Raw genomic sequence first — 20,170 nt, 5'->3', positions numbered from 1 at the left:
GGTCGACAGTAAGGATTCTTCAATTAAGCGTTTGAGACAATTTATGCAAAAAATGTTCACTCTCTAAATACTGCACCAAACAGCTATCTTAATTAGGTGCAAAATTGCGCGACTAAGATCTCCTTGGAATTTTTTTAAATGTATGACAGATTTCATGAGTAATCTTTTAGATTAATTCTGACTTGGCGTCTCAAGATGGTCAGATAGTACTATTGATCCTTTTCTAATTTTTCAAGCGAAGGTCTTGTTAGGGACTATGAGAGCACAGACGAACTGAAGCCGAACTGAAGCCGTAACTCCCCCTCAGGCAGGTAGCTAGCGAGACCTAACCCCTCATCTGCTCCTAAGTGTTTTACACAGCCAGTTTGAGGAGGGGGTAATGTTTGGCGATATGGGGCAGCAGTTAACCCTCGGCTTCCCTGCAGCCCCCCCCCCATTCTAGTGGTAGTATTCAGGATATGTATTCAGTTAATGAGGAAAACAGTCCTTCTCAGTATTGGCATTCCTCTGGGGCCTTATAAACTGCTGGAGGTTCTCTGTTATGGCAGCACATTGCCTGTATTCCTATGTAGTGTAGACTATTTTATAGTTAGTTAGGTATGATCAAACTGATTATGAATCAGTGTTCAATAATACCACCGTTTAATTAGTAGCAACCATTCGTCACGTATACAATACAACGGCACACATGTGGCCTTGGCTCTGATATGGCTATAGTTTCCATTATTATAGTGTCTAGCCATAGAGGCCATGGTCATAACAGGGCTGATATGGCCAGAGCTCTTCGGTCGACAGAATGTACTTGCATTGGCTGTAGATGAAACTCTTTTTGAAAGAGGTGAATACTAAGATTAGGCCCTTGGCTTATGTTGAATACCACTTAAGAAGACTATCTTCTGTTCCCCTATAGATGTGCTTTAACAGTATTTTGTGTTCTGTCTTGCAGAGTTTCTGCCGCGCCAGCACCGTCTCCCTCCCCGACAGCCTGCTCTTTGTGTCCACCCTGGATGGAAACCTACACGCCGTCAGCAAGAAATCAGGCTCTATCAAATGGACGCTGAAAGAAGGTAAGGAAGAAGAGAGTCCTGAGTAATTCACTAGCACCTTTTGTTTGTGTCTCTATCAATCTTTAGGTGCTGTTTGGGTTACACCTGCGAAACAAAGCGCCATTGTTGTTCCACAAGGATCACAATTGAGACCCTTTAGTTTGTGAAAGTGAAGACCAGTTCTGTGCTTCGTCTTTTGTTGAATGGTGGAAACCAGATTCAGAGCAGAAACATTATTTTGAGAACTAATCACACAGTGTACGAGGCAGTGGGGAGGAATGCACGTGTCGGCCTACTTTTTTAACTCCGCTGCGTATCATTGCATGTACTAATACTGTAATTACAGCTATTGAGGTACTGAATGGTTAGAGAAATCAACACTGCTCAAGTGAGCGTGGGAGTAGGCTGTCAATCATAAACTACAGTAGCTGTGTTATTCTCAGGCCTACCTCATAAAGGGATGGATTGACAGATACATTTTCACTGTGTAAATGGTATTTCTGGGTTTAGATAATGGTGGGTGTTTTCACTGTATTTTCTGCTCTCCCGGCGCATGAGTAAATGCAGTGAATGCTTTGCTCACACATGCTAACCTGGTAATCATTAACCTGGAGAGAGTGGAACAGATATAGCTTTTAATCGTGGTCAGCCATAATAGGCAGGGGTGAACTGCTCTGCTGTATTTATATTTCTCTTGTTTTTGTTCAACTTTTATTTTATAGTACTACTGATAATGATTACTGCGTTGTTGGAAAAGAACTTGCAAGAAAGGCTGTACTTATGAAAGTGTTTTTAAAAAAAAAAAAATATTATCTAAACATCCTGTCTGAGATTAAATGGTCAGAATGAGCATTGGTATGATTAGCATACTAATGCAGGGTCCATTTACTAGAAGTCATGTAGCTAGGCTAATAACGTTACCATTTCGGATTCAAGGTGAACAACAAATGCAAACCGTATCAGATGGGCTGAATAACAGGGAAACAGTGGATCACAAATGGTTGACCTTTCATGTCAAACCAGCGAGTCACACCTGATACCGTAGAACATCATTAATAAACATGAGAATATGGAATCGGTCCCATCTGAGCCCTGTGTTTACTCAAAATGCCCTTTTAATATGAACATGGACAGGGATAGCACCAGGTCGCCTTTCTCAAACATCTGCTGTCTTCCCTGAGGCCTAACTAACTAAAGCCCACATCCAGGAGGTAGGCAGGTCTTCCCTAACTAACTAAAGCCCACATCCAGGAGGTAGGCAGGTCTTCCCTAACTAACTAAAGCCCACATCCAGGAGGTAGGCAGGTCTTCCCTGAGGCCTAACTGACTAATGCCCACAGAAGGAGCCTGGAGGGAACCTGTCACTCAGGCCCAGCAGGTAGACCCAACCCAGGGTTGGCATGAGTCCCATCCCTGGTGTGTCCTTTTTATGGGGCGAAACCACGCCCACAAGTAACCTAGCAACATTCAAAGCCGTGCTGATTGGTCAGAGTTCGGAGATACTGATTACGTAAATGCGCGGAAGTTCGTAGTTTGCTCGTGCCTGCCATGCTATGAACCGCGGGAGATGCGGCCTCGTTTTGAAATTAGCTAAGCTAAAGGCGAGCAACAAGTGACTGTAGATGGCTAACATTACATTATTGTCAGTAAATTAATGGAGCTAGCATCTATTTTAGTTGCCTACTAGCACAAATGTCATGTAGCTAAGTAGCTCAATAGTCATTTTGTAAACACTTCAACGCACTACTAGACAGCTTCAGCCCAATCGGCGATGTAAGCTAGCGATAACACACTTCACAGCTTTCTTATCTCCAAAAACAATTAAACTATCCATGACGTCAATGCTATCCATCTGGTCAATCAGGCTGGTTGCAGTCACTAACTAAAAAGCTACATAGTTAAATGCAACTTCATATCCAAATTCGGGGGTAATGCAAAGTATGGATGGCAATGTTTTGGTGGCGATTCTGTCTGTAGCATTTGTTCTTTTAAAACGCAGGAACAACTGAACTCTGACCAATCAGCGCGGCTTTGAATGTTGCTAGGATAAATGCTAGGCGTGGATAAAACGACGCATCACTGTCTTGACCCTGCTGCACCTACCAGTGACATTTATGACACACCGGCCAAGTATACTCTTTCATACGACAACACACACATTAATAGTCAGTGTGTCCTCCCAAACAGTTATGCTATCAGGTGAGGTGCATATTCAGTGAAGGGAAAGAACATTGAGGTCAGAACACGGCTCTATTGTTACAAATGGAGAAAACGTTCTACTAAAAAATATATATATCTCCAGCATGGTCATCCGTAAAAGATGTCGTCATCACCACCAGTCACGATCATAATCATTTGTATACCCTAGTATTTCCATGGGTGGGCTTTGATGTTCCATCTACGATGTTCTGAGTGTTGTTCCCTACTGAATATTCCTTGGTAATACAGCCATCCAAATACACAAGCAGCCCAATTCAGATTTTTTTCCCCCTTCTTCCCACTAATTGTTCTTCTCACATCAGAACTTTTTCAAAGCTGATATGACTGGTCAAAAGACCAATTAATAAAAATAAATAAATTAAAAAAAAAGATCACAATTGGGCTACCTGTGTAAACGCAGTTCCAGGTAAACCACCCAGCACAGACCTCTGCCAGTCAGAGCAGAGGTTCCATCTGGCTGACCTCGTGGACTCCGCTGCCACTGTGTGTGTTTGTCTAGTAGTAATGTCATCACGCCCTGCTCCCTGTGTGTGCCCGTTTGGCAGGGTGGCCTGGGTGCTGTATCACATTCAGTGGGGTGCGACATTACAGGACATTCAGATAGTAATATATGCTGTAGAACAGACCTGCTTCTCTATCATGTAGAATAGGGAATCATGTCCGCTCTATACAATACATTTCTAGCTGCGAAGTTCAGAATACGACCTGGGTCTTTACAGTGAGTATTAATGTGTCCCCTGTGGGCTACTGGCCACTGTTTATTTAGGCTATACTGTTGTCATTAGATAAATAAGGGGCGTTGGCCTCTTATCAGTTAGGACAAGTGCAGTTTTAGGAGCCGCTTAACCTGAGACCAACAATGCAGGGGTCTATGCTGACCATTTTTACAAGGAGCATGTGTGGCGTAAGTTGAAAAAATATAGGTGCACAAAGATTAATTTAGGAGCACAATTAAAAATATTTGAGATATTAAAGCTGGATCCTTAATTTTTCCTTTCTCAAGATCAGAGAGTGAAAGGTCCCTGACCTTAACGTTTTCAGTAAACCTGAGTTAATTCTGTGTTTGGGAGTAATTGTTTATGGACTGAAGAACTATGGGGTTTATATTCAAACAGGAAAGACAGCAGTGTAGTGGTTCATATTGTGTACTGTATACATGCTGCTGATTCTTGATCAACCAGTACTGTCATCATTTGTAGTGTACTATTCATGGCACTGATGACTGAAAGGCACATTTTCTTCCATTTTCTTCTGTGGACAGATCCTGTTCTGCAGGTTCCAACGCATGTGGCAGAGTAAGTATCCTAAAGTGTGTGTGTGTGTGTGTGTTTGTCAGTTTTTGTGTGCGAGTCTGTCAGTTTGGGTGTCGTAGTGTATTGAGTGCAACAGGATATTAACACAATGTGCTGAGCATGCATAACTGTGTTTTGTCCTGTTCTGCTTGAGCAATAAGACAGTACTCTATTCAAAATACAACCGGGTTCATTGATGACTGATCTGAAAATGTGTAAGCCCTATGCAACAATCAAATCCAACTTTATTTAGGCCTATAGTGCACAGGTGTCACAACACACTTCACCTTGAAGTATGTATGATCTGTCGGAGTGTTAACATTCTCTACCCCATCTCTCTCTCTCTCTCGCCGTAGGCCAGCTTTTCTGCCTGACCCTAATGATGGCAGCCTGTACTCTCTAGGAGGGAAGAACAACGAGGGACTGACTGTAAGAGGAACCACTGAACCCCCTTATTAGACCAACAGGGTCACCATCACTAGAGGAACCACTGAACCCTCTTATTACACTAACAGGGTCACCATCACTAGAGGAACCACTGAACCCTCTTATTACACTAACAGGGTCACCATCACTAGAGAGGAACCACTGAACCCTCTTATTGGACTAACAGGGTCACACCTCACTAGAGGAACCACTGAACCCCCTTATTAGACTCAGGGTCACACCTCACTAGAGAGGAACCACTGAACCCTCTTATTAGACTAACAGGGTCACCATCACTAGAGGAACCACTGAACCCCCTTATTAGACTCAGGGTCACACCTCACTAGAGGAACCACTGAACCCCCTTATTACACTAACAGGGTCACCATCACTAGAGAGGAACCACTGAACCCTCTTATTAGACTAACAGGGTCACACCTCACTAGAGAGGAACCACTGAACCCTCTTATTAGACTAACAGGGTCACACCTCACTAGAGAGGAACCACTGAACCCCCTTATTAGACTCAGGGTCACACCTCACTAGAGGAACCACTGAACCCCCTTATTACACTAACAGGGTCACCATCACTAGAGAGGAACCACTGAACCCTCTTATTAGACTAACAGGGTCACACCTCACTAGAGAGGAACCACTGAACCCTCTTATTAGACTAACAGGGTCACACCTCACTAGAGGACCCACTGAACCCCCTTATTAGACTCAGGGTCACACCTCACTAGAGAGGAACCACTGAACCCTCTTATTAGACTAACAGGGTCACCATCACTAGAGAGGAACCACTGAACCCCCTTATTAGACTAACAGGGTCACCATCACTAGAGAGGAACCACTGAACCCCCTTATTAGACTAACAGGGTCACCATCACTAGAGGAACCACTGAACCTCCTTATTAGACTAACAGGGTCACCCATCACTAGAGAGGAACCACTGAACCCCCTTATTAGACTAACAGGGTCACCCCTCACTAGAGGAACCACTGAACCCTCTTATTAGACTAACAGGGTCACCATCACTAGAGAGGAACCACTGAACCCCCTTATTAGACTAACAGGGTCACCATCACTAGAGGAACTACTGAACCCCCTTATTAGATTGGTGAGGGGTGACCCTGTTAGAGGAACCACTGAACCCTCTTATTAGACTAACAGGGTCACCATCACTAGAGAGGAACCACTGAACCCCCTTATTAGACTAACAGGGTCACCATCACTAGAGAGGAACCACTGAACCCCCTTATTAGACTAACAGGGTCACCATCACTAGAGAGGAACCACTGAACCCCCTTATTAGACTAACAGGGTCACACCTCACTAGAGAGGAACCACTGAACCCCCTTATTAGACTAACAGGGTCACCATCACTAGAGAGGAACCACTGAACCCCCTTATTAGACTAACAGGGTCACCCAGCACTAGAGAGGAACCACTGAACCCTCTTATTAGACTAACAGGGTCACCCATCACTAGAGAGGAACCACTGAACCCCCTTATTAGACTAACAGGGTCACCATCACTAGAGAGGAACCACTGAACCCTCTTATTAGACTAACAGGGTCACACCTCACTAGAGAGGAACCACTGAACCCCCTTATTAGACTAACAGGGTCACCATCACTAGAGAGGAACCACTGAACCCCCTTATTAGACTAACAGGGTCACCATCACTAGAGAGGAACCACTGAACCCCCTTATTAGACTAACAGGGTCACACCTCACTAGAGAGCAACCACTGAACCCCCTTATTAGACTAACAGGGTCACCCATCACTAGAGAGGAACCACTGAACCTCCTTATTAGACTAACAGGGTCACCATCACTAGAGAGGAACCACTGAACCCTCTTATTAGACTAACAGGGTCACCATCACTAGAGAGGAACCACTGAACCCCCTTATTAGACTAACAGGGTCACCCATCACTAGAGAGGAACCACTGAACCCCCTTATTAGACTAACAGGGTCACCATCACTAGAGGAACCACTGAACCCCCTTATTAGACTAACAGGGTCACCATCACTAGAGAGGAACCACTGAACCTCCTTATTAGACTAACAGGGTCACCATCACTAGAGGAACCACTGAACCCCCTTATTAGATTGGTGAGGGGTGACCCTGTTAGAGGAACCACTGAACCCTCTTATTAGACTAACAGGGTCACACCTCACTAGAGAGGAACCACTGAACCCTCTTATTAGACTAACAGGGTCACCATCACTAGAGGAACCACTGAACCCCCTTATTAGACTAACAGGGTCACCATCACTAGAGAGGAACCACTGAACCCCCTTATTAGACTAACAGGGTCACACCTCACTAGAGAGGAACCACTGAACCCTCTTATTAGACTAACAGGGTCACACCTCACTAGAGGAACCACTGAACCCCCTTATTAGACTCAGGGTCACACCTCACTAGAGAGGACCCACTGAACCCTCTTATTAGACTAACAGGGTCACCATCACTAGAGAGGAACCACTGAACCCCCTTATTAGACTAACAGGGTCACCATCACTAGAGAGGAACCACTGAACCCCCTTATTAGACTAACAGGGTCACCATCACTAGAGAGGAACCACTGAACCCTCTTATTAGACTAACAGGGTCACACCTCACTAGAGAGGAACCACTGAACCCCCTTATTAGACTAACAGGGTCACCATCACTAGAGAGGAACCACTGAACCCCCTTATTAGACTAACAGGGTCACCATCACTAGAGAGGAACCACTGAACCCCCTTATTAGACTAACAGGGTCACACCTCACTAGAGAGCAACCACTGAACCCCCTTATTAGACTAACAGGGTCACCCATCACTAGAGAGGAACCACTGAACCTCCTTATTAGACTAACAGGGTCACCATCACTAGAGAGGAACCACTGAACCCTCTTATTAGACTAACAGGGTCACCATCACTAGAGAGGAACCACTGAACCCCCTTATTAGACTAACAGGGTCACCCATCACTAGAGAGGAACCACTGAACCCCCTTATTAGACTAACAGGGTCACCATCACTAGAGGAACCACTGAACCCCCTTATTAGACTAACAGGGTCACCATCACTAGAGAGGAACCACTGAACCTCCTTATTAGACTAACAGGGTCACCATCACTAGAGGAACCACTGAACCCCCTTATTAGATTGGTGAGGGGTGACCCTGTTAGAGGAACCACTGAACCCTCTTATTAGACTAACAGGGTCACACCTCACTAGAGAGGAACCACTGAACCCTCTTATTAGACTAACAGGGTCACCATCACTAGAGGAACCACTGAACCCCCTTATTAGACTAACAGGGTCACCATCACTAGAGAGGAACCACTGAACCCCCTTATTAGACTAACAGGGTCACACCTCACTAGAGAGGAACCACTGAACCCTCTTATTAGACTAACAGGGTCACACCTCACTAGAGGAACCACTGAACCCCCTTATTAGACTCAGGGTCACACCTCACTAGAGAGGACCCACTGAACCCTCTTATTAGACTAACAGGGTCACCATCACTAGAGAGGAACCACTGAACCCCCTTATTAGACTAACAGGGTCACCATCACTAGAGAGGAACCACTGAACCCCCTTATTAGACTAACAGGGTCACCCATCACTAGAGAGGAACCACTGAACCCCCTTATTAGACTAACAGGGTCACCATCACTAGAGGAACTACTGAACCCCCTTATTAGATTGGTGAGGGGTGACCCTGTTAGAGGAACCACTGAACCCTCTTATTAGACTAACAGGGTCACCATCACTAGAGAGGAACCACTGAACCCCCTTATTAGACTAACAGGGTCACCATCACTAGAGAGGAACCACTGAACCCCCTTATTAGACTAACAGGGTCACACCTCACTAGAGAGGAACCACTGAACCCCCTTATTAGACTAACAGGGTCACCATCACTAGAGAGGAACCACTGAACCCCCTTATTAGACTAACAGGGTCACACCTCACTAGAGAGGAACCACTGAACCCCCTTATTAGACTAACAGGGTCACCATCACTAGAGAGGAACCACTGAACACCCTTATTAGACTAACAGGGTCACACCTCACTAGAGAGGAACCACTGAACCCCCTTATTAGACTAACAGGGTCACCATCACTAGAGAGGAACCACTGAACCCCCTTATTAGACTAACAGGGTCACCATCACTAGAGAGGAACCACTGAACCCCCTTATTAGACTAACAGGGTCACCATCACTAGAGAGGAACCACTGAACCCCCTTATTAGACTAACAGGGTCACCATCACTAGAGAGGAACCACTGAACCCCCTTATTAGACTAACAGGGCCACCATCACTAGATGAACCACTGAACCCCCTTATTAGATTGGTGAGGGGTGACCCTGTTAGAGGAACCACTGAACCCTCTTATTAGACTAACAGGGTCACCATCACTAGAGAGGAACCACTGAACCCCCTTATTAGACTAACAGGGTCACCATCACTAGAGAGGAACCACTGAACCTCCTTATTAGACTAACAGGGTCACCATCACTAGAGAGGAACCACTGAACCTCCTTATTAGACTAACAGGGTCACCATCACTAGAGGAACCACTGAACCCCCTTATTAGATTGGTGAGGGGTGACCCTGTTAGAGGAACCACTGAACCCTCTTATTAGACTAACAGGGTCACCATCACTAGAGGAACCACTGAACCCCCTTATTAGACTAACAGGGTCACCATCACTAGAGAGGAACCACTGAACCCTCTTATTAGACTAACAGGGTCACCCAGCACTAGAGAGGAACCACTGAACCTCCTTATTAGACTAACAGGGTCACCATCACTAGAGGAACTACTGAACCCCCTTATTAGACTAACAGGGTCACCATCACTAGAGGAACCACTGAACCCCCTTATTAGACTAACAGGGTCACCATCACTAGAGGAACCACTGAACCCCCTTATTAGACTAACAGGGTCACCATCACTAGAGGAACCACTGAACCTCCTTATTAGACTAACAGGGTCACCCAGCACTAGAGAGGAACCACTGAACCTCCTTATTAGACTAACAGGGTCACACCTCACTAGAGAGGAACCACTGAACCCTCTTATTAGACTAACAGGGTCACACCTCACTAGAGAGGAACCACTGAACCCTCTTATTAGACTAACAGGGTCACACCTCACTAGAGAGGAACCACTGAACCCTCTTATTAGACTAACAGGGTCACCATCACTAGAGGAACCACTGAACCCCCTTATTAGACTAACAGGGTCACCATCACTAGAGAGGAACCACTGAACCCTCTTATTAGACTAACAGGGTCGCACCTCACTAGAGAGGAACCACTGAACCCTCTTATTAGACTAACAGGGTCACACCTCACTAGAGAGGAACCACTGAACCCCCTTATTAGACTAACAGGGTCACCCAGCACTAGAGAGGAACCACTGAACCCTCTTATTAGACTAACAGGGTCACCATCACTAGAGAGGAACCACTGAACCTCCTTATTAGACTAACAGGGTCACACCTCACTAGAGAGGAACCACTGAACCCTCTTATTAGACTAACAGGGTCACCATCACTAGAGAGGAACCACTGAACCCCCTTATTACACTAACAGGGTCACCATCACTAGGGAGGAACCACTGAACCCTCTTATTAGACTAACAGGGTCACCATCACTAGAGGAACCACTGAACCCCCTTATTAGACTAACAGGGTCACCATCACTAGAGAGGAACCACTGAACCCTCTTATTAGACTAACAGGGTCACACCTCACTAGAGAGGAACCACTGAACCCTCTTATTAGACTAACAGGGTCAACATCACTAGAGAGGAACCACTGATCCTCCTTATTAGACTAACAGGGTCACACCTCACTAGAGAGGAACCACTGAACCCTCTTATTAGACTAACAGGGTCACCATCACTAGAGAGGAACCACTGAACCCCCTTATTACACTAACAGGGTCACCATCACTAGAGAGGAACCACTGAACCCTCTTATTAGACTAACAGGGTCACCATCACTAGAGGAACCACTGAACCCCCTTATTAGACTAACAGGGTCACCATCACTAGAGAGGAACCACTGAACCCTCTTATTAGACTAACAGGGTCACACCTCACTAGAGAGGAACCACTGAACCCTCTTATTAGACTAACAGGGTCAACATCACTAGAGAGGAACCACTGAACCCCCTTATTAGACTAACAGGGTCACACCTCACTAGAGAGGAACCACTGAACCCCCTTATTAGACTAACAGGTTCACCATCACTAGAGAGGAACCACTGAACCCCCCTATTAGACTAACAGGGTCACCATCACTAGAGAGGAACCACTGAACCCCCTTATTAGACTAACAGGGTCACCATCACTAGAGGAACCACTGAACCCCCTTATTAGACTAACAGGGTCACCATCACTAGAGAGGAACCACTGAACCCTCTTATTAGACTAACAGGGTCACCCAGCACTAGAGAGGAACCACTGAACCTCCTTATTAGACTAACAGGGTCACCATCACTAGAGGAACCACTGAACCCCCTTATTAGACTAACAGGGTCACCATCACTAGAGAGGAACCACTGAACCCTCTTATTAGACTAACAGGGTCACACCTCACTAGAGAGGAACCACTGAACCCTCTTATTAGACTAACAGGGTCACCATCACTAGAGAGGAACCACTGAACCCCCTTATTAGACTAACAGGGTCACACCTCACTAGAGAGGAACCACTGAACCCCCTTATTAGACTAACAGGGTCACCATCACTAGAGAGGAACCACTGAACCTCCTTATTAGACTAACAGGGTCACCATCACTAGAGGAACCACTGAACCCCCTTATTAGACTAACAGGGTCACCATCACTAGAGAGGAACCACTGAACCTCCTTATTAGACTAACAGGGTCACCATCACTAGAGGAACCACTGAACCCCCCTATTAGACTAACAGGGTCACCATCACTAGAGAGGAACCACTGAACCCCCTTATTAGACTAACAGGGTCACCATCACTAGAGGAACCACTGAACCCCCTTATTAGACTAACAGGGTCACACCTCACTAGAGAGGAACCACTGAACCCCCTTATTAGACTAACAGGGTCACACCTCACTAGAGAGGAACCACTGAACCTCCTTATTAGACTAACAGGGTCACCATCACTAGAGGAACCACTGAACCCCCTTATTAGACTAACAGGGTCACCATCACTAGAGAGGAACCACTGAACCCTCTTATTAGACTAACAGGGTCACACCTCACTAGAGAGGAACCACTGAACCCTCTTATTAGACTAACAGGGTCACCATCACTAGAGAGGAACCACTGAACCCCCTTATTAGACTAACAGGGTCACACCTCACTAGAGAGGAACCAATGAACCCCCTTATTAGACTAACAGGGTCACCATCACTAGAGGAACCACTGAACCCCCCTATTAGACTAACAGGGTCACCATCACTAGAGAGGAACCACTGAACCCTCTTATTAGACTAACAGGGTCACCATCACTAGAGAGGAACCACTGAACCCCCTTATTACACTAACAGGGTCACCATCACTAGAGAGGAACCACTGAACCCCCTTATTAGACTAACAGGGTCACCCATCACTAGAGAGGAACCACTGAACCCTCTTATTAGACTAACAGGGTCACCATCACTAGAGGAACCACTGAACCCCCTTATTAGACTAACAGGGTCACCATCACTAGAGAGGAACCACTGAACCCTCTTATTAGACTAACAGGGTCACACCTCACTAGAGAGGAACCACTGAACCCTCTTATTAGACTAACAGGGTCAACATCACTAGAGAGGAACCACTGAACCCCCTTATTAGACTAACAGGGTCACACCTCACTAGAGAGGAACCACTGAACCCCCTTATTAGACTAACAGGTTCACCATCACTAGAGAGGAACCACTGAACCCCCCTATTAGACTAACAGGGTCACCATCACTAGAGAGGAACCACTGAACCCCCTTATTAGACTAACAGGGTCACCATCACTAGAGGAACCACTGAACCCCCTTATTAGACTAACAGGGTCACCATCACTAGAGAGGAACCACTGAACCCTCTTATTAGACTAACAGGGTCACCCAGCACTAGAGAGGAACCACTGAACCTCCTTATTAGACTAACAGGGTCACCATCACTAGAGGAACCACTGAACCCCCTTATTAGACTAACAGGGTCACCATCACTAGAGAGGAACCACTGAACCTCCTTATTAGACTAACAGGGTCACCATCACTAGAGGAACCACTGAACCCCCTTATTAGACTAACAGGGTCACACCTCACTAGAGAGGAACCACTGAACCCCCTTATTAGACTAACAGGGTCACACCTCACTAGAGAGGAACCACTGAACCTCCTTATTAGACTAACAGGGTCACCATCACTAGAGGAACCACTGAACCCCCTTATTAGACTAACAGGGTCACCATCACTAGAGAGGAACCACTGAACCCCCTTATTAGACTAACAGGGTCACACCTCACTAGAGAGGAACCACTGAACCCCCTTATTAGACTAACAGGGTCACCATCACTAGAGGAACCACTGAACCCCCCTATTAGACTAACAGGGTCACCATCACTAGAGAGGAACCACTGAACCCCCTTATTAGACTAACAGGGTCACCATCACTAGAGAGGAACCACTGAACCCTCTTATTAGACTAACAGTGTCACCCAGCACTAGAGAGGAACCACTGAACCTCCTTATTAGACTAACAGGGTCACCATCACTAGAGGAACCACTGAACCCCCTTATTAGACTAACAGGGTCACCATCACTAGAGAGGAACCACTGAACCCTCTTATTAGACTAACAGTGTCACCCAGCACTAGAGAGGAACCACTGAACCTCCTTATTAGACTAACAGGGTCACCATCACTAGAGGAACCACTGAACCCCCTTATTAGACTAACAGGGTCACCCATCACTAGAGAGGAACCACTGAACCCTCTTATTAGACTAACAGGGTCACCCAGCACTAGAGAGGAACCACTGAACCTCCTTATTAGACTAACAGGGTCACCATCACTAGAGAGGAACCACTGAACCTCCTTATTAGACTAACAGGGTCACCCATCACTAGAGAGGAACCACTGAACCCCCTTATTAGACTAACAGGGTCACCATCACTAGAGGAACCACTGAACCTCCTTATTAGACTAACAGGGTCACACCTTACTAGAGAGGAACCACTGAACCCCCTTATTAGACTAACAGGGTCACCATCACTAGAGGAACCACTGAACCTCCTTATTAGACTAACAGGGTCACCATCACTAGAGGAACCACTGAACCTCCTTATTAGACTAACAGGGTCACCATCACTAGAGGAACCACTGAACCCCCTTATTAGACTAACAGGGTCACACCTCACTAGAGAGGAACCACTGAACCCCCTTATTAGACTAACAGGGTCACCATCACTAGAGGAACCACTGAACCCCCTTATTAGACTAACAGGGTCACCATCACTAGAGAGGAACCACTGAACCCCCTTATTAGACTAACATTGTCACACCTCACTAGAGGAACCACTGAACCCCCTTATTAGACTAACAGGGTCACCATCACTAGAGAGGAACTGACAGTTTCCTCTTTTTCTAGAAGGCCACTGCATATCTGCCAACCACCGGAGATAAGCAAGTCATGCCCACATTGGTGTGTGTGTGTGCACATCATGTTTCTGTTTGGCGTGGTTGTAGTAGCTGTGTGTGTGTGTGTGTGTGGTTTGTGATGAAATAGCATTGCTCAACATTGACCCCTTGATATTGATACACTCACAGTAAACATGCTTACAAGTGGGCTAACGGACATTTCCCTGTTTTCCACAGAAACTGCCTTTCACCATACCTGAGCTGGTCCAGGCGTCTCCCTGCCGCAGCTCTGACGGGATCATCTACATGGGTAAGTCTTCCAGCTCTCAGACCTGGGGTATATGACGACACACACACTGACATGACATTTAGAACAGACCAGGAACAGTTTGGACTACGTTGTCATGGTTATCTACTCTACCAAGTGGGACTATCGTTCAAGTCCCGATCAGGCTGACCTCTAATGAATGAGTATAATCTTGTTAGAGCTAAAAGACGTTATACTACATTTCCATTCCTTTCACCTCAAGGTCATCATAACCCCTGCTTCTTTGAATATACTGCGGTACGAAGGCGTGACCGTAATCTAACCTATCTACCGTGCCATTGTTCAGCGGAGAAAATGGATGTCACGTTTCTTCTCAGTCCTGTAGATGTTTTCACACCCATTCACTGAAGCCACTGCGAGCACAAAGGGAGAATCTTCTGTGTTAATTGTCAAACCTGTTGGCCAATGGCAATTTACACCTCACACTGTGCTAGACAAACAACCGTAATCTTCAGTCTAAAGCCGTCCTGCAGAGTCAGTTTGAGGAGCAGCTCAGCCAACAACATCCTACTCACGGGTGGGGCCACCAGCACTGCAGATGGGACACTGTTTCATAATCCATCAGGCGTTATTACAGTCCAGCCAGAATAACGATTAGTGTCACTCCCTTCACCAACACAATAGGGAGACAGTGCACTACCAGGGTATGGGGTGTTCTTAGTAACAGACTATAGGTAGGTAGGTTTACTCCCATTAGCCTCTGGGAGAATGCTGGGGGCTTGTCTAGCCCACCTTTACTTAACTGAGGTTGCCCGCCCTCTGTCCCTCCCATTCACTCAAAGTATAATAAGGATAATAAACAACTCGGATTGAATGTGGTTCAACTGCATGTATGGCTCTGCTTTCAGACCAGAGACAAGTAGGTTTTTACAATGTTATTAGGCTGACTGCTCTGTGTTTCCTAGGGCTGGGCGACGTGACCTAAAAAGAACCATGCATAATAAGGATTCACTTCTTGTAGCAGGCATTATAGAACATTAATACGGGTCTCATACACAATCTCTCAAGCACAAGCCCACGTGCTAGTGAGTAGCCAGCTAATCTTTATATTTCAAGTTTAGCCAACTTGTATCTATTTGCTAGCTAACAAGGTAGAACAGTTGAATTGTTATGAACACACCCTTCTGTCCGTCTCCAACTGTTTGAACAGCATGCTAGCCTGTCCACTTGGTTCAGATGTTGAAATCAAGTGGCCTACCTAGAATGAGTTGCCAGTTCCGTATATATTTGTGGTTTTACGCTTATTGCATATTTATTAAAACACAGACTAGACAGCTTGAATAATAGGCTTTGGCTAAAATGCTCCTAGTTGTACGCAATGCTGCGCGCGACAGAAACTGAGCATGAAAAGGAGACGAGACCAAAAAGACATGAGAAGTGGACATAAACGGCCATAAAAACAAATGAATTGGATATATATCACCCAGCCCTATTGTGTCCACGTGTTTGTGTCCTCATGATGGGGTGGCAGGTAGCCTAGTGGTTAGAGCGTTGGACTAGTAACCGGAAGGTTGCAAGATCGAATCCCCGAGCTGACAAGGTAAAAATCTGTCGTTCTGCCCCTGAACAAGGCAGTTAACCCACTGTTCCTAGGCTGTCATTGAAAATAAGAATTTGTTCTTAACTGACTTGCCTAGTTAAATAAAGGTAAAATAAATGTTGTCTGTTTTTTTTTTTATCACTTTGTGTATATGCACAGGTAAGAAACAGGACCTGTGGTATGTGGTGGACCTGTTGACAGGGGAGAAGCAGCAGACCCTCACTTCCTCCTTTGCTGAGATGCTGTGTCCCTCCTCCTCCCTGCTCTACCTGGGACGCACCGGTAGGCACCTGTAGACCACACCCACCTGGCTGGCTTGGGGTCTAAACGTCTCCGTGGGATATTCCTTATTCACTTCTCTCCGTTAAGCCACTGGGCAATACCTATGAGGTTCAGTTAGGCCCAGGCTCATAGAGATGTGTTCTGTCTATTCATTTCTACGGATAGACCCGTTTGCCCCCAACCCCTGTCCTCTCTACATCCCTGCCTCTTCCTGGCTTCACCTGGTCAGCCCTACCTATCCTTCCCCCACAGTCCCAAATCTACTTACTTAATCTCCATAGGTATCTTATCTCCAGCCTATCCCAGCTAATTTGTTTGTACTGACTAAAGGCGTCAGCATGTAGTTCAGCTGGCAGCTAGCCGAAGTCAGCTTGGCGAACCGAACATGTGTGTTCGCATACTCCCTTAAGACAGTCACTTGAAAAACAAGAAAAAAGCGTCTGTAGTACTATTTGTCCATTTTGAGACACCGTAGTCAGTATACACTTCCTCAAAATAGTCAGAATTGATCTAACTCAAGGAATCTGTCATTCATTTTTACGTTTTTTTGCAGAGGAGATCTTTGTTGCCCAATTTTGAATCTAATAACTAAGATGTTTGGTGCATTATTTCTCAATGAAACAATGTGCATGAAAATGAGTCGTCTCTCGTCGAATGACAAGACTTTATTGAAGAATCCCTACTGTTGACCAATCTCAGACGAAGGGGCGTAGACTTCGGCTATCGACTTCGTCTTGCGTCCAGAAAAAAATGTGTGCCCCCGAACATTCAAAAACCCTCACTGAAGTCCAAAACAAACAAAAAAAAACATAACAAAATGTCGTCATAATATATGCACAAACTCTTCCGAACTGTTTCAGCTGGGAAGCATGCAGACGCCTCAACCCTCTCTACTAATGGCACTTATGTAAAAGTCTGGTGTCGACGCAAAGCCTCTTTTCAATTTCAATTTAAGGGGCTTTATTGGCATGGGAAACATGTTTACATTGCCAAAGCAAGTGACATTTCTCTCCCTCTGACATTTTAACCAGGATCTTGTTGTACTGGGTTTAATTTTCCACCTCATTCACATCCCCTTTACAGATCTGGGATCAGCTCCCCTCCCCCAATCCTAACCTTGACCATTAGAGGGGAAAATGTGAATCTGACCTAAGATCAGCGATTAGGGGCAACTTTACTGCCTTGGAAATGCTACGCTACTTCCATTCCCATGCCCGTTTGTACTCCCAGTTATTACTGCAGTGATCTGTCATACCCTGTGTCCTATGGCATCCGCTTAATTTTGATGTGTCACTTCAGATGACTTGTGTGTGGCTTGTTGTAGATATTTATGGCGGTTGTAAAGGTCAGGCTGCCAGGGCAGCAGTCCAAGAAGTAGCCTATAAATGCTTTGAGACATGGAGATGTGGGATACCTGTCAGGGGAACATGAATTTGGACTTCTGTCATGTTATCCTGTGTTTTTCTAAGGTGGCCAGAGTTGTCACCATAGCTAGCATGGCTGTATAGTTGTAATGAGCGCTCTCACCATTTCTTCTAAAAACACAATATCACCATGGGTTGAGTCCTGCTGAGTTTAGTTTCACTACTCTGGCATATCCTACATGTTCTAGGCTACAGTATATGATGTTGTCCCTTCCCCAGAGTACACTATCACCATGTACGACACCAAGAGTAGACAGCTCCGCTGGAATGCCACCTACTTCGACTACGCCTCCACGCTGCCTGACGACGACACCAAATACAGTAAGACATGCTTTTATATCTCTCGATAGCGACAGTGAATGTAGGCTGTAGGCTATGTATGTGAGAGACTGAGTTGTTTGCGATATGCTGTCTGGTAGGGCTGTGATGATGCCAGTGTCACAATATATTTTCCATGGCATAAATGAAAACAGGAAGCAGATGTAACTCTTTGGTCCTGTAAGAACCTGCTCGATGTAACATTGTGTGCTATAGCCTGGGAAAGAAATACCTGTCACTCTGGATGACAACAATGATGTTTGTTTCCAACATCAGGGCTGTTTTCCTAAAGAAGTTAAATCCGCCTCGTGTTTTTGTTTCCTTGCCATGATACTAACGAGTATTGTGTTACTGATATCGTCCCAGCCCTACTCTCTGGTTGAAAGCATATCTCATAGGACATAGATCCAGGGAGACGATTTTCTACTGTCATTATCCTCACAACATATTACTATTGAACATCATCCAATATCAAGGAAACTAATATATTAAATATCATTCTTCTCTCTCTCCTCACATCTCCATCTCTTTCCCTCTCTACCTCTTTCTATATGTGTATTATCCACCTCACGTCATCTTTCACATAGTTGCACTGATGCAATACGTACACCCAGTTTATGCAACCCCCCTCTCCCCCTTATAGAGATGGCCCACTTTGTCTCCAATGGTGACGGACTGGTGGTGACAGTGGACAGTGAGTCGGGTGACGTCCAGTGGATCCAGAATTACAACTCCCCCGTGGTGGCCATGTACATATGGCAGCGCGAGGGCCTGTGCAAGGTGCCGCTCACCAACGTCGCTGTGGAAACGCTGCGCTACCTCACCTTCATGTCAGGCGAGGTGGGCCGCATCACGCAGTGGAAGTATCCCTTCCCCAAGGAGAAGAAGCCCAAGAACAAGCTCATGTAAGTAGACTGTGTGATCGACAGTGGCCCCCCTTTACTTACTCAGCTACGGAGGCCGCAAAACCCTGACTTAAGATATGACTTTGTATGTGGCTTATGCTTTCATAGAAAAACACAGACAATGGGATGAAACTTTTTCATTGTCACTTTTTTACCCTCATGTCATTGTTTTTCTAGAGTAAATATCCCCAGGGGTGGGTATTTTAAAGTGTAGAGCTGACTACTGTTTTAGCTTGAACGTTCATGCAAATCTTCCCATAGCCATGGGCATTGAATGTGCATACACATATATTCTGCAATGTAGAAAATAGTAAAAAATAAAGAAAACCCCTTGAATGAGCAGGTGTTTCCAAACTTTTGACTGGTACTGTATATATTTGCATATCTGGGGGGAGGATTCTGTCCTGATGGGTTAGGAATAGAAGCCCCACCCTTTTCTATAAACAATGTTGATTGGTTTCTATCAGCTCCAGTCTATGCTCAGCAAGACTCCAAGCAGAGCCTCTCCCCTTTAGCATTTGCCACAGCATTTCTGCCAAGACCATTCTCCTTTGACCTCTGTTGAATTAGTTTATCACGCTTATTTAGCCACTTCCTTCTATCTTTTATGAATAATTAAATAATTTACTCCGAATCTGTTTTCCTTCAAGGCATTTATTTTGTTAACAGGGGCCTCTTTGAAAATGCTTTAGGTGAACTCTTGAAGTCTGAAGTAATTTAAGATGGGTTGAGTAAGTTGATTTTGCAAGCAGCACGTGTTAC

At 45.5% G+C, this 20,170-nt stretch overlaps 1 protein-coding gene across 1 annotated transcript in view; it reads left to right on the top strand.

Annotated features, from left to right (window-relative positions):
* Positions 1–20,170, top strand: part of LOC106606681 (serine/threonine-protein kinase/endoribonuclease IRE1) — a 36,711-nt gene that overhangs the window by 6,117 nt on the left and 10,424 nt on the right. Inside the window, exons 2-8 of the mRNA XM_082976399.1 lie at positions 947–1,067; positions 4,528–4,561; positions 4,915–4,987; positions 14,849–14,921; positions 16,639–16,761; positions 18,405–18,506; positions 19,147–19,408. Coding sequence (XP_082832525.1) covers positions 947–1,067; positions 4,528–4,561; positions 4,915–4,987; positions 14,849–14,921; positions 16,639–16,761; positions 18,405–18,506; positions 19,147–19,408 — 788 coding nt within the window. The remainder of the gene's footprint in view (positions 1–946; positions 1,068–4,527; positions 4,562–4,914; positions 4,988–14,848; positions 14,922–16,638; positions 16,762–18,404; positions 18,507–19,146; positions 19,409–20,170) is intronic.

This window comes from Salmo salar, chromosome 06, assembly GCF_965601325.2.
Source record: "Salmo salar chromosome 06, fSalSal1, whole genome shotgun sequence".
NCBI lineage: Eukaryota > Metazoa > Chordata > Actinopteri > Salmoniformes > Salmonidae > Salmo > Salmo salar.
Note: the sequence above shows the minus strand (reverse complement) of the source record. Positions and strands in the feature narration are given on the sequence as shown.